We start from the raw sequence: 14626 nt of genomic DNA, 5'->3' as shown, positions 1-14626 counted from the left end.
GGCAGAGGAGATTCAAGCATTAGAAAGAAATCAAGCCTGGAATATTGTGACTTTACCAGAGTGGAAGAAACCTGCTGATTGTAAATGTATTTTCTCGATAAAACATAAACCTGATGGTACAATTGATCGATATAAAGCAAGGTTAATTGCTCGTGGCTTTACACAAACATATGGTGTTGATTATCAAGAGCCTTTGTACTTGTGCCAAAGTTAAAAATACTGTTCGATTCCATTTATCTATTGCTGCAAACTTTGACTGGCCATTGCAATAATATGATATAAAAAAAATACATTTTTACATGGGGATTTATCCGAAGAAATCTACATGAGTTTGCCCCAGATTACAATACTCCAGGTGATACAAATATGGTGTGCAAGTTAAAAAAGGTATTGTATGGTATGAAACAATCTCCAAGAGCATGATTTGGGATATTTCAACTGGCAATCCTCATTAAGTTGTTATTTGTTGAAATAGCTGGTTGCAGCTTAAGTGTATAATGTATAAACAATCAAGAAACTGTAGGGCAGTACCTGATTCACGTTAGAAGAAGCTGATGCGACAAAAACTTTGTGCTCACTGCATTTAGCCAGAATTTTCTACAGTGGGACGATTGACACTGGAGGCATTAGGATGGCAAATGAGACACTTGCTCTGCTTCAACGTATTTGTTCACCTATATCTTGCTAAAGTGATTAACTTGAGATAATTTATCCTTGTTATGTTACCTTGGATTTCAGTTGTTTGGTGCAGAAGAAACCAGTTATAAGACTAAATGAAGTTTCTTTGTGGATCTGTATAAATGTTCATTTCTTGTTTGGGAGCCAGGAATATGAAAATGCAATAGCTTGAAACTCTGAATGCAGAAAATATAGAAGCAAAGTAGATTGCAAAATATCATATTCCCAGAATGGTATGATAATACATGCATAGATAACCAGCGCCATAAAATGGAGGACATGTGTCATTAAAGACACTTCAGTGTCCAATATACGTACCTAGTTGCTTCAACTCTTTCATTCACAAATCTGTTTTATCCCTATACAAATATTAAGCCTTCCACATCCTTTCTGAATATGTACTTTTCTGGTTCTAAGAAGAAGTATTATCCTTGTGGTTCCTAGGCTACAAGTCCCTATAAACACAGGAAAATGAACTTTTTTTTGAATTATAATGCTATAACTTGGAAAAAATGATTAAGTGAGCATGTATGTGGAGACTGTCGTTGGGGGTGGGATCGAGAGAGAGAGAGTCCATGTACGCACTGTGAGCTACTTTGGAGGAAATATGAGCTCATGATTGTCATGTAGGAAAATATAACTTTCTAAAGAAGAGTCAATGAAGCCACCAGCGAGGAATACTACATTTTTTAAAATGTAATCTATAGCCTGCACTATTTCATGTTACTATTGTGCTTCGGAATACTACATTTTTGTTGATGGATGAGGGAAAACATACTAGGGTGGTCAGTCATGAGGAATTGAGAAAACATACTAATTTATGGAAAGGATCAATGAAGAAACAAAAGGCAATTTCTCCAAATGCAGATAATGGGAAATGAACTCCAAAATCATTAACTCTAGGACAAGAGAAATCCTTCAGTTATTACAAGAATTATGTCGCAGAGATGACAACAATTGTAATGTTGATCATAGTTTGACAAGAAAGAATATAGATATCACATATCATTTTGAAGTGAATATGTCTTAAAAGCATGTAGGCATTTTGATTTGGTAATCTTCTTTAAACATGCAGTTGCCAATGTTCTGTAGCTTGCTTGCTTCACTGGAAAAGCTGTAAAGGAGTTCTGCAAGATGTCAAACAGAACGTCTTATTTTTTCTTTCTTGTGGGACTATGTGGATGAAATAATGCAATAACCCGTAGATAGACAGCTAACAGATCTCAATGGTACTTCCCCTCTAACTATTTTTGGCCGTCGTAGTTAAACACATGACAAATAGTGATTCTAATGGGTGAAACACCATCATCAGGCAGCAATTGCTTCTTGTTGTGAACAGGTGAGTAAGTAGATTTTCATGACAATAAAGTGTACAGAAGTGAAGCTACTACTAAAAAAGGAAAAAGAGAAAAATTACCTGGAGGGAAGGCAATTGTATCATTGCGACAACACTCCGATCATCAAAATAAATTTCAGTTGATCCTATGTGAGAGAAGCACAATAGTAACATGAAATAGTGCAGGCTATAGATTACATTTTAAATGAACTTTTAATTTTCCTTTTTAAATCCTATATTTTTTATTTGATACCACATATCAAAAGCAAGGTGATCCTACTCTTATTCTACTAGCTGGTATACCGGAAGGTATAGAAGGTGTTCTTTCATCCTATATTCTTCAAAACTTCCGGCATTACACAGTTCTTTCTCCAGCTGAAACTGCATCATCTAACTCTAACAAGTCGTGCTGGCCGAAATGATAGAGTAGTACACTGCACACTATTGCCTTTTAAGTTCACTATTCCAGTGAGGAAATAAAATTACCAAAACATCATCCAAGTAGGTGTCTTCAACTAAACAACAGAGACCAGTCAGGAGTTTATAATCTTTGAGCAGCGACAGCATAATCTACGACCTAAAAAACCATCTCAGATTCTAGGTTTCATCTATCAATAAATTTGCCCTTAAACTGCATTCAGATCAAATTTAACTTGAAATTTTTCAGGACAAAATTATTCACAGCTTACTTGTACTGACAACCTTATCAAAAGGTTTCACAGAATACATACAAAAGGTTTCACAGAGTACATACAAGTACATAAACCCTAAATAATTATCATCTTTTAATCAACCGGAGATGCAGGGGGAAGATACATTCTCCGACATTCACCAAGCCTAATGTAAACAAGCAGCTTTCTTTGGTTAACGGTAAACATAAACAGGTAGTTTAGAAATGCAATAAGAATGACAATAGATATAAGTTCTAACCAATATTCAATTCAAAACATTCAAGCACTTAAAAAGTCCCAGATAAAACTGGCCAGCACCACAGAACAATGCAAGCAGAACCAGAAACATCAACTTAAGCTGACTAATCGTATTTCTCCAGTCTGGTGGCTGTTGCAGCAATACTAGCTTTGTTTTGTCGCCTATTTTCCCAAAATAGGAAAAATAGATGCACCTTGCCAGAGACATCCTATGGATTTTTGCTACTGCGTTATTGCTCCTTGCATATGTGATTGGCTGATCGCCCAGTCCAACTCCTCATGCTATTTGGCAGCTATCTCTATTTTGATAAGAACATATAGTTTTTTGATAAGGTGTTTGGAAGTTATCTTTAGAGATATTAACTGACTAAATTCAATGTTTTCCATACATAAGGACCAAAAATAATGAACGCCAAAATTCTTTAATTAAGAAAAGGGCAACAGAAGATCAAGAGAAAATGGAACATTATTCTGCGCATTGTGTCTTTTTAGTGGCCTCATTCTGTTCCTACGGGCAAAGTTACAAACGTTCCAGTTCATGAAGTACGTACATATTCATTTGACTATTATGGAACTATGGAAGGTTGCAGTAATACTTGCTGTCGTCGTTATCATAAAAATTGTAGATGGGGCAGGTTGATCACCTGCACCTTCGATTATCTGTAGTATTTTGGCATGTATGTTCTTAAATAGTATGATGCATACATACACTGATTCGAAATGAGAAAACTCAAGACAAGGAAATTGATCCAGTTAGTCAGATTTTCTTTGTAATGTTTCCATAGGGAGTGCTGGAATTAATGAGGTGGATTGGTCTAAGGATGAAGAATTGAATCAGCGACTATCGATCAGAAGAGAAGAAAAGAACTTTTTGAACTGTTTTGGGCCTATAAGTTCCCCATTAATTTGTTATTTGTTGAAATAGCAGGTTGTGCATAGCTTCTGGATATCATGGTAGCAGAGAACATGAAAAGGAGGATAGAAAGTATAAACCATCAAGAGCTAAATGAAGTGTACAAGAGAAAATACGACCTTATAAAATTGTTGCTGAGAAGAGTATTAGGGAAGAGTCAAAGAAGCTGAAAGTGCATATACAGCTACCAGCGGAGCAACTTAAGGTAAAATAGAATGCACAAATGAAGTGTACAAGAGAAAACATTCCATAAGTTAGCCATTTAGCCAACAAGACATACAAAAATGACTAACCGTCGACTTCCATGTTATAAACGGAGAGGGAACTTGAGGAAGTATTACTTTCAGATGCCAAAAAATGCATAGCTTAACATCAATGGTCAATGCATTCTGTTTTCACTCCTTAATTTTAAAATCTCCTACACTCATTGTTACAAATGGAACTTTTTGTTCAGGTACTAAATTAATTCGACTCCTCTAATTTGCTGTTGTTGTCTTAATTTTAGTAGCTTGATATTACAGATCATAAGAAGAGTGATCCTATACCAACAACCGAAAAATAGTGAAGCAACAAAATTCTTTAAACAGCAAAACATAAAACAGAACATCAAGAGAAAATGTCAAACATATCAAAGAAACAATGAGCAAAAGCAAAATAAAAAAGAGCATCTTTCATAATTGAACTTTTCATTATAAACAATAAGAATGGACTCTAAGAGTCACAGAGAAAATGACAACATCATCTACATTGCACAAAATCGATGATGAAAAAATGTGTTGGTTGTTATTCTAACACCAACATAATCTAAATATCCAATAAGTCAATGTCAGAATCATGCTCTTAAGATTTCACAGATATCCCAGTTAAAAGTACCCTAATTTAAAAAAGTTATCTTGGATTTCAAAGAAACTCAAGAATAAAAATACCCTTTTCAAAAATCTACCAAGCTTCAATTTTCCAGAATTAGTAAAGCAAGTCATTCTGCACTAAACCATGATCCCCAAAATCCAATATAGAATCCCAATCAACTTCCTCCTCATCACCTTCCTGATAATAGCGTTCTTGATTTTCCACGTTCACCATTCCAAAGAATTCATCAGAATCAGTCTGGTTTACAATAACCAACATTCCATCTTTTGATACTAGTTGTCCCATAGAGAACTCTCCACCATCAGACGAGGTACTCTCCACCATCACAGGACTGTTCTCAGACAAAATCATAGTACTCTGTTCTGAGGGTCCTGAGGTTTGGAGAAGAACCCCTTCTTGCAAGACACGATCAATGAACATCTTATACTCTACAATAGTAGCAATACTGTTTCCTCTGATTTCTGATCTGGGGTTCTTCTTAATCGCACAGATTACAAACTCTTTTGCTTCTTTAGATTTCAACTTCTGAAGAAGAGACTCAGCCAAGAAATACTCCATCATCAACCAGCGGCCATTCAAAGAGGAGTCTTTCTTGTGCTTGTAAGTCAAGCTTCTTTTATACCCAATAATCAGACTATCATCTTCATCAAGAATTTTCTTGCCTTTATTCTGCTGTGTCCAAGTCCCATTACCAGTAGTTCTGTTGAATCTGGCATCAGTGGGCTTCTTCTTCTTCAATTGGGTGAGGAAGTAATGGGTTTTCTTGGAACTCAGGTCTCCAATTAATTGCCATGGCTCATTGCTGTAAATATCTGCAAAGCCAATCAATCCTTCAGTTGGTAAGCATTTTCCAGCCACAAATTTCAACAGTTGCATTATCAGATCAGTGTCAGAGGGGGGACGAAATCGAGCAATCTTTTCCATGGGTTTGGTTCTTTCTTGAAGCATTTGAAGAACAACGACAGAAAACACTTTCTTGAATCGTGAATGACACAAAAAAGAAAGAGCGCATTCACGAGGCCAAGATGGGTTTATGAATATCCCTTTGAACTACTAATATATAGACACTTTTGGAGTCGTATGACACGCCAAAAACAGCTGTGACTAATAACGTTTTTTTCTGTTGCAGGAAAAGGGCCAAAAATACACAAATCTAGTTTTGCTTGATTCTATATTTATATTAAAAACATTTTATTAAATATATACAAATATTTAATAATGAATCCGATAACTGAAACAAACTATGACTAAATTTATTGTTGTTCTGCCTCATTTTAATCCTATAAAATTTATAGTTGAGTCATACCTCTAAATGAAAGCTTCGTATAAACAAAAAAATATGGTATGATGGTTTCATTTGCTTTATTATTCAGTAAACACATACAATTGATTTGTTGTTATATATATATATATATATATATATATATATATATATATATATATATATATATATATATATATATTATTTTTATTTTTGCGATAAAAAATAAGTCAAATTAAATCACGAACCCCCTAATTTAAGTTTGGCACTAAGAGAGTATAACTTAAGTAATAGTGTTTACCCTCAAAATCGGATAACAATTGAATTTATACATGGTTTTAAGGATACGTGATCTAACTTGATACAAAAATGAGAAATCAGATTAATATTGAAATAAACGATGAAAAGGTAAATGCAAACCACACAATTTGAACAATCTTAGCCTTGAAGGTTGATCACCTTTGAGTCAAAAATACTTTAATCGATGTCGGAACAGAATGATGAGATAATAAGAACTAGGAATAACGATATATTGCTTAGGGATGCGTGTTACAGTATTTTTAATAAATTATCAGACCCCCTTTATATAGTAGAGGAGTCCTATTCTAAGTACATTTTTATAAAAGGTAAAAATCTCTTGATTTACTAATTACCAGTTCCTTACTGATACGTGCCGAGATTCTCGTCGTAATATCCGTCCGCTCGTGGATATTTTGGTCTTCTGTTAGTTATCCTCGAGCTCGTTCGAGGCTAAGGTCGACACCAGACTCAATATTCTTCGAAGGCAGATTTTCCGACATCGGGTCCTAGCTTGGTTAAACTCGAGGTCAATTTTCAGTCTGTGGTCGCCATGTTCCAAACTTAATCTACTAAGTTGAAGTCTAGCTTGACTTCGACCGTATACAGATAGTCCCCTTATTTTTCGGAGAATAATCGACGAGAAACGATATGAACCTCCGATATCTCTCTTCGGTGTTCCTCGTCAGAAACGACAAATTGAACGAAAGGTCTCGTTAGTCACATCTTCATGGCATTAAATGCTCGTCAGTCGCTGGTCGGCCACTTACGGCTTTGAACCGTCATTTGGAAACTATAAATATCCCCTTCTTCATTCATTCAAACTTTTTACATCCAAATCTTCTCTACCCTTGTTTCTTAGAAATTTCAACAGTTTCCAGTACTAAATCTTTGGCTATTCTGAAATCTTTTCACGTGAACTTCGAATTTGTTTTTACCATCAAACTTAATCTTTAAATTTCCTCTCTTTCCTTCACCTATTAAAGAAATGGCGAAGACCTCAAAATTTGTTCCCTAAAAAGAAACTCCCTCTGCTTCGCGACCGTCTGTAGAGGAAAATATTTCATCTGTTGCTACTGAGGAACCGACACTGGAACCTCTTCTGAAGATGTTCGGAAGGAGCATGTCAACCTGGTCGAGAAGGTAAGAAGAGTATTCGAAGTTAGTAACGATCAGTCAGACACAATGAATAACGGTATGAACCCGTAGGTTCAAAAAAACCTTGACCAGATCGAGCAATTCCAGGCGGAGGTGGACACGGTGAAAGCTGAGGACGAAGAATGAAAAAGAAACATGGACCGCTTGGCCTCGAAAAAGGACACTGCCCGGGCATAATTGGCTTCGACTGAGGTCCAGCTCCGGGATGCAAAGGAAAAGGCCTTGGTACAGGCCAAAACGATCGAGGAGCTCCAGACTCAGTTGAGCTCGGCGGTCTACGGTCAAGAAAATTTGGCTAAGGAACTTGAGGCGGCAAAGTTTGAGGTTGCCGTGGTCACGGCCGAGGCTGATGAGAGGGTGGCCCGGCACAAGGCTGATGCCGAGGTGGCTCAGGACCAAGTGAGAAATATGGTGGAGCATATGAAGTGGAAATCCCAAAGGGAGGCCCTCGAGGGAGTTCATGCTCGGGGGTTTGACCTGTTGGCTAAAATCGAGAATGCTAAGGTATTCGAAGCCAAGGCCAGGAAGCTGGTTTTCCCAGAGGAGGAAGATTTCGTGGGGTCTGAAGATTCAGGTGAGTCCGAAGGTGACGGAGACCTCGAAGGCGATGATGCGGCCCCCGGCAAAGACTAGGCCACTTAGGATGTTTTTGTCTTTTGCTTTTTGAGGTTGTTTGGCCGTTGTAACATTTTGTATCGGGGCTATTTGGCCCTTGTAAAAAGAATTTTCGATATGAATATATAAGGCTTTCTTTCCCTTTCACAACTTTTGGATTTTTCCCTTTGCTTTATTATTTGTATTCACAAAGATCGAAATGCCTTAGTATGAAATAATTAGGTTATGTTTGAAGGTTCGAACTAATCTCGCCTCTACATTATTCTATTTTAACGCATCCTGGGAGTTCGGTGTTACCGAAGACTTTCTCCCAAAGTAAGCAATTTAGATTATAATCTGTTGAGGGTAGCCTTTAGAATTGGTTATGAAAAAGATTTTGAAGGCCTTATTTTTGTTACGGATCTCGGACGTCTCCGAGCCGTGTTAATATGGACGTAGCCTTTTTAGTTCGGGTGTCACCCAATGGGCTTGCTTTCCTGAGTTATCCGAGATTGCCTAAGATAACAGTCCCCGAATGGGGGCAGTCGTGGCCTTTGAAATTCGGGGGTTGCCATATAGGTCTTATACTCCCGAGGTCTAATAGCTTGGACCATCCGAGTTTGTTTTCGGATGGTAGTCCCCGAGTGATTGTTCGAACTCAGGTCAAGGCGGCCCTTGGGCTCGAAACCTTTAGGGGATCGGAAGTAGGTAATTCCTTAAGAAATGCAAAGGAAAAATTTTAAAGGACAAGATGTTTTTCAAGGAAGATACTTCTCTTTATTCTTGTGCATAATAGTAATACATGTGTACATGCTTTGTGTCAGGGTTCGAGCAGTATATGTGGGCATGGTTCATTTTACCGTTTGGCCCATCCATTAAATACTATCGATCGAGACCCTTCAATCCTGAAGTCTCTTTCCATGCTAAAGTTAATATCAAAGGGTAATGCCCCCCAGTGTTCGGGGTTGATCGAAGAGAGGCCTCGAATGATGTTATTATCATCGTACCGATTTGCTACTAGCCTTCAATTCTAAGTTAGCATGATTTACTTGTTGCCTCATTAAAAACCTTGTCGTAAAACTCATTTGGGACAAAATCGGTTCAAGGGAAAAAAGTGCAACGCGTACTTTTAGACCTAAAATCTCGTATTGTCCCTTGTTGGCTACCTGCAAGCGTTAGTTTAAAATGTAAATAAAAGAAAGAACGGGGCCACACCTTAGTATTAATATCACTTTAAGTGAGTTATATTCCAGTTGTTCGGTAGTTGCTCATCGTTCATTGTTCCGAGTTTGTAGGATCCTTTTCTAGTGATCTCGATAATTTGGAATTGTCCTTCCCAGTTCGGTCCCAATTTCCCTTCGTTCGGATGCTGGGTGTTTAGTGTGACCTTTCTTAGTACCAAGTCCCCGGTATTGAAGTGTCGAAGGTTGGCCCTTCTATTGTAATACCTTTCGATCCGCTATTCTTTTGCGGCCAACCGGACAAGGGCGACTTCACGCCTTTCATCTAATAGTTCCAGGCTCGTACTCATAGCCTCGTTATTTGATTCCTTTGCTGCATATCGGAATATGATACTTGGTTCTCCGACCTCTATCGGTATCAAAGCTTCGGCGCCATAAACCAAAGAGAACGGGGTAGCCCCGGTACTGGACTTCGAGCTCGTATGGTATGCCCATTGGACTTCGGGTAGCACTTCCTTCCATCTTCCTTTGGCATTCGTTAACCTCTTTTTGAGGTTTTAGAGTATGGTTTTGTTAGTAGATTCAGCTTGTACATTCCCATTAGGGATATAAGGTGTTGATAGGATCTTTTTGATATTGTGGTCTTCAAGGAATTTGGTTACTTTGTTGCCGACGAATTATTTCCCATTATCGCATACAATCTCGACCAGCATTCCGAATCGTCATATGATGTGGTCCCAAATGAAATCAATGGCTTCCTTCTCCCTGACCTTCTCGTACGCCTAGGCTTCCACCCATTTAGAAAAATAATCAGTCATAAACAATATAAATTTAGCCTTACCGTGTGCCTATGGGAGGGGGTCAACGATGTCTATTCCCCGCTTCATGAACGGTCATGGCGACAAAACCGAATGCAGCATCTCCCCGGGTTGATGAATCATCGAAGCGTGTCTTTGGCATTTATCACATTTTCGAACGAACTCCTTCGCATCTTTTTCCATGTCGATCCAGTAGTATCTGACTATTTTTCGGACCGACTATTCGGCTCCCGAGTGATTTCCACATGTGCCTTCGTGGATTTCCCTCAAAACGTACTGAGTATCACCCGACCTTAGACAAATTACAAGTGGGTCATCGAACGTTCTTCTGAACAGAGTTCCTTCTTCTGACATGCTAAATCGGGCTGCCTTTGTACGCAGGGCCCTCAATTCTTTTAGATCCCAGGGCAGTTTACTAGTTCTTAGATATTCCACGTACTTATTCCTCCAGTCGCAAGTTAGGCTCGTTGAGTTGATCTTGGCATGGCCTTCTTCCACAACCAATCTCATGAGTTGTATGACTTCTCCTGAGTTGAACTCGTCATCTTCGATCGACGACCCCAAGCTAGCGAGGGCATCGGCCTCGCTGTTTTGATCCCGAGGTACATGTTGTAGAGTCCATTCCTTGAACCGATATAATGTCACTTGTAACTTATCCAAGTATTTTTGCACTCATTCTTCTCTGACCTCGAATGTCCCATTAACTTGGTTTACCACGAGGAGGGAGTCCCACTTGGCTTCTATCACCTCTGCCCCCAAGCGTTTGGCTAGTTCAAGGCCTGCAATCATGCCCTCATATTCGGCCTCGTTGTTAGTCAATTTCACAGTCTTAATAGATTTTCTAATTATATTATCTGTTGGTGGATTTAGTACGATGCCATGTTCGTACCCTTTTTCATTTGAGGTTCCATCCGTAAAGAGGGTCCACATTCTCGAGGAAGTTCCTGAGTTAACCAATAGTTCTCTTTCGACCTCGGGTATTAGGGCCAGCGTAAAGTCGACCACAAAGTCTGCCAAAATTTGAGACTTGATGGCGGTCCGAGGTCGGTATTCAATATCGTACCCACTTATTTCTACGGCCTATTTGGCCAACCGGTCAGAGAGTTCGGGCTTATGCACAATGTTTCTCAACGGGTAAGTAGTTACGACACATATGAGGTGACACCGGAAGTACAGTTTTAGCTTCCTAGAGGCGCTTAGTAAAGCGAGCGCCAGTTTTTCTAGGTGAGGGTGCCTAGTTTCGGCCTCACCTAAGGTTCTACTAACATAGTAAATTGGAAATTGCGTATCTTGCTCTTCTCGAACTAGGACTCCACTTACCGCTATCTTCGAGACCGCCAAGTACAAGTACAATTGTTCATCTGATTTTAGTGTGTGAAGTAGTGGTGGGCTCGATAAGTACCTCTTGAGTTCCTCCAAAGCTCGTTGGCATTCCGGGGTCCATGAGAAGTTATTCTCTTCTTCAATAGTGCGAAGAATCAGTGACTCTTGTCGGATGACCTTGAAATAAATCGCCCCAGGGCGACTATGTGTCCGGTTAACCTTTGCACGACCTTCACATTGTCCACAACCGTGATTTCTTTGATGGCTTTGATATTATCGGGATTGATCTCAATTTCCCGATTGGATACCATGAATCCGAGGAACTTACCCGACCTAACTCCAAACGCATATTTTTTCGGGTTCAGCTTCATATTGTATTGCTTCAGTATGCTGAAGGTTTTCTGCAAATGTTTTAAATGGTCCTCTGCTCGCAGGGACTTAACTAACATGTCGTCAATGTAAACTTCCATTGATTTTCCTATTTGTTCCTCGAACATCCGATTTACTACACATTGGTATGTGGCACCGACATTTTTTAATCCAAACGGGATTACGTTATAACAATATGTGCCATATTTAGTGATGAAGATAGTTTTTTCCTGATCACTCGGGTCCATCCGTTTTTGGTTGTACACGGAATAGGCATCGAGAAAACTGAGGATCTTGTGTCCGGCCATAGCATTGACCATATAGTAAAGGAAAGGTGTCTTTGGGACATGCCTTATTCAAATATTTGTAGCCTACATACATTCTTAGTTTATTCCCTTTTTAGGGACTACCACTACGTTTGATAACCAATCCAGGTATTTAACCTCTAATATACCCTATTTTAAGAAGTTTAGATACCTCGTCCTTGATGAAAGCATGCTTGATCTCGGACTGGGGTCTCCTCTTCTATTTGACCGGGTAAAACTTCGGGTCCAAGCTTAGCTTGTAAGTGGTTATATCCGGTGGGATCCCTATCATGTCAAGGTGGGACCAAGCAAAATAATCTTTGTTAGTTATAAGAAATTGAATGAGTGTTTCCCTAAGCTTGGAGCTTAACCCTGTGCCCAGGTATACCTTTCGATCGGGCAAGCATTTTCACAGTATGACTTATTCCAGGTCTTCGACCGTCGATTTAATGGCGTCGAAATCATCGGGGGCTATAAAAGATCTGGGAACCCCATAATCATCATCCTCGGTTTCCCTTTGTTTGTCCGAATCTGTCGAGGATGGTATCGATGATTGCTATTTGGCCCCATTTTTTTACCATCTGATTTGGATCCTTCGGTGTTGAAATTGTAGATGCCGGTATCACCTCCTCGACCGCGAACATTTCCTTTGCAGTCGGTTATTCACCATAGACTATTTTGACTCCGTCAGGTGTTGGGAATTTCAATGCCTGGTGCAGTGTCGAGGGAACTGCCCTCATGTTCTGGATCCATGGCCTTCCAAATAAAGCAGTGTACCTCATGTCTCCTTTGATAGCATAAAATTTAGTCTCCTGGATGGTCCCATCGGTGTTTACTGGAAACGTTATTTCGCCCTTAGTTGTCTCACATGCCATGTTAAACCCATTTAGAACTCGGACTGCATGTACGATTTGGTCTTGTAGACCGAGCTGCTCCACGACCCTTGATAGAATGATGTTGGTTGAGCTACCTCGATCAATTAACACACGTTTAAGCTGAATTTTATTTACGAGTACAGATAGTACCAGTGCATCATTGTGGGGTTGCACGATCCCTTCCACATCCTCGTCATTGAAGGATAAAGTTCCTTCCGGTATTTAGTCTCGAGTTCGTTTCTCCCTAGTGATGGATACTTTGGTGCGTTTCAACGTCGGCCCTTGTGGGGTATCAACCCCACCGATGATCATATTAATGACGTGTTGAGGTTCTTCTTGTTCTTCCTATTTGTTAGAATCCATGTTCCTGAAATGATTCCTAGCTTGGTCGCTCAAGAATTCTCGAAGGTGCCTATTGTTGAATAGACTGGATACTTTAACTCTCAGCTGTCGACAATCTTCCGTTCTATGACCGTGAGTGCTATGATATTTACACATCTGGTTAGGATCCCTTTGGGTTGGATCGGACTATAGAGGTCGAGGCCATTTGGTATCTTTGATGCGCCCGATAGCTAATACAATGGCGGCATCATCGACATTAAAGTTATATTCTGATAGCCTTGGTGCTTCCTTATGCCCGACGGACCTGTCGAAGCCATTTTTGGTCATGAGTCCTCGGTTTCATTGACCTCGGTCATTTCTTATGGAGTTCCGCCCATACCCACTACGTCTCCGATCTACATTATATGGCTGGTACCGATCCCTATTTAGCCTTGGTTCACGATCGATGTCTCTCTTGACGCTGTCGAGGGTTCTGGCGGGATAAATAGATCCCGAAGTGGCCTCGGGTTGATCATCTTCGACTCTAATTTTCGATTGATACTGGTTATGCACATTGTCCCATGTAATGTCTGGGTATTCTATCAGGTTCTTCTTCAGCTGCTGTGAAGCCACCGAGCTTTATATATTGAGTCCCTAAGTGAAAGCTTGAACAGCTCAGTCATCAGCGACCGGTGGCAGATCCATTCGTTCCATTTGAAAACGGGACACAAATTCCTTGAGCATCTCGTTATCCCTCTGTTTAACTTTGAAAAGGTCTGATTTCCTAGTATCGACCTTGATGGCACCAACATGTGCTTTTACGAAAGAGTCTGCAAGCATAGCAAATGAGTCACTAGAATTAGGAGGTAAATTGTGATACTATATTATAGCTCCCTTTGACAGGGTCTCCCCAAATATTTTCAATAGAACAGACTTGATTTCGTCGTCCTCCAAGTCGTTCCCTTTGATGAAATATGTATAACAGGTCACATGCTCGTTTGGGTCAGCCGTTCTATTATACTTACGTATTTCGGGCATACAAAATTTTTTGGGGATCGGCTTCGGAGCCGCACTCGAAGAAAAAGGTTTTTGCACGAACTTCCTGGAATCCAGTCCTTTCAATATAGGAGGTGCTCCTGGTATTTGGTCTACCTTGGAGTTATAGGTCTCCACCCTCTTGTTGTTAGCTTCGATTTTCTTCTACCCTGATTCTATCCATTTTTTCAGCTCCTCGAGCATCTTTATAATCTCGGGGTTAGCCCCTGATTCATGTTCATTTGACCTTTCTATGACCGGTTCATCCTTACGGGTGACTTCCCGGGGCGGATCGGGCTCGATCCTGCTCGTTGCATGGCTCTGGTTGTGTAATTGAGCTAATGCCGCTTGTTCAGCCTGCAG

The 14626-nt window shown here is 39.8% G+C and overlaps 1 protein-coding gene across 1 annotated transcript; it reads right to left on the bottom strand.

Moving 5' to 3' along the window:
* Positions 1-4526: 4526 nt before the first annotated feature.
* Positions 4527-5742, bottom strand: LOC107803511 (NAC domain containing protein 52-like). Its single transcript, XM_016627252.2, has one exon. It carries the CDS (start codon positions 5672-5674, stop codon positions 4820-4822), a length of 855 nt encoding a protein of 284 aa, XP_016482738.2. The 5' UTR covers positions 5675-5742; the 3' UTR covers positions 4527-4819.
* Between the last annotated feature and the right edge of the window lie 8884 nt (positions 5743-14626).

Source organism: Nicotiana tabacum, chromosome 4 (genome assembly GCF_000715075.1).
Source record: "Nicotiana tabacum cultivar K326 chromosome 4, ASM71507v2, whole genome shotgun sequence".
Lineage (NCBI taxonomy): Eukaryota > Viridiplantae > Streptophyta > Magnoliopsida > Solanales > Solanaceae > Nicotiana > Nicotiana tabacum.
Note: the sequence above shows the minus strand (reverse complement) of the source record. Positions and strands in the feature narration are given on the sequence as shown.

What these genes read in the sequence shown, in the direction of transcription:
- LOC107803511 (XM_016627252.2), bottom strand. Translation starts at nt 5,674, where the DNA reads ATGCTTCAAGAAAGAACCAAACCCATGGAAAAGATTGCTCGATTTCGT.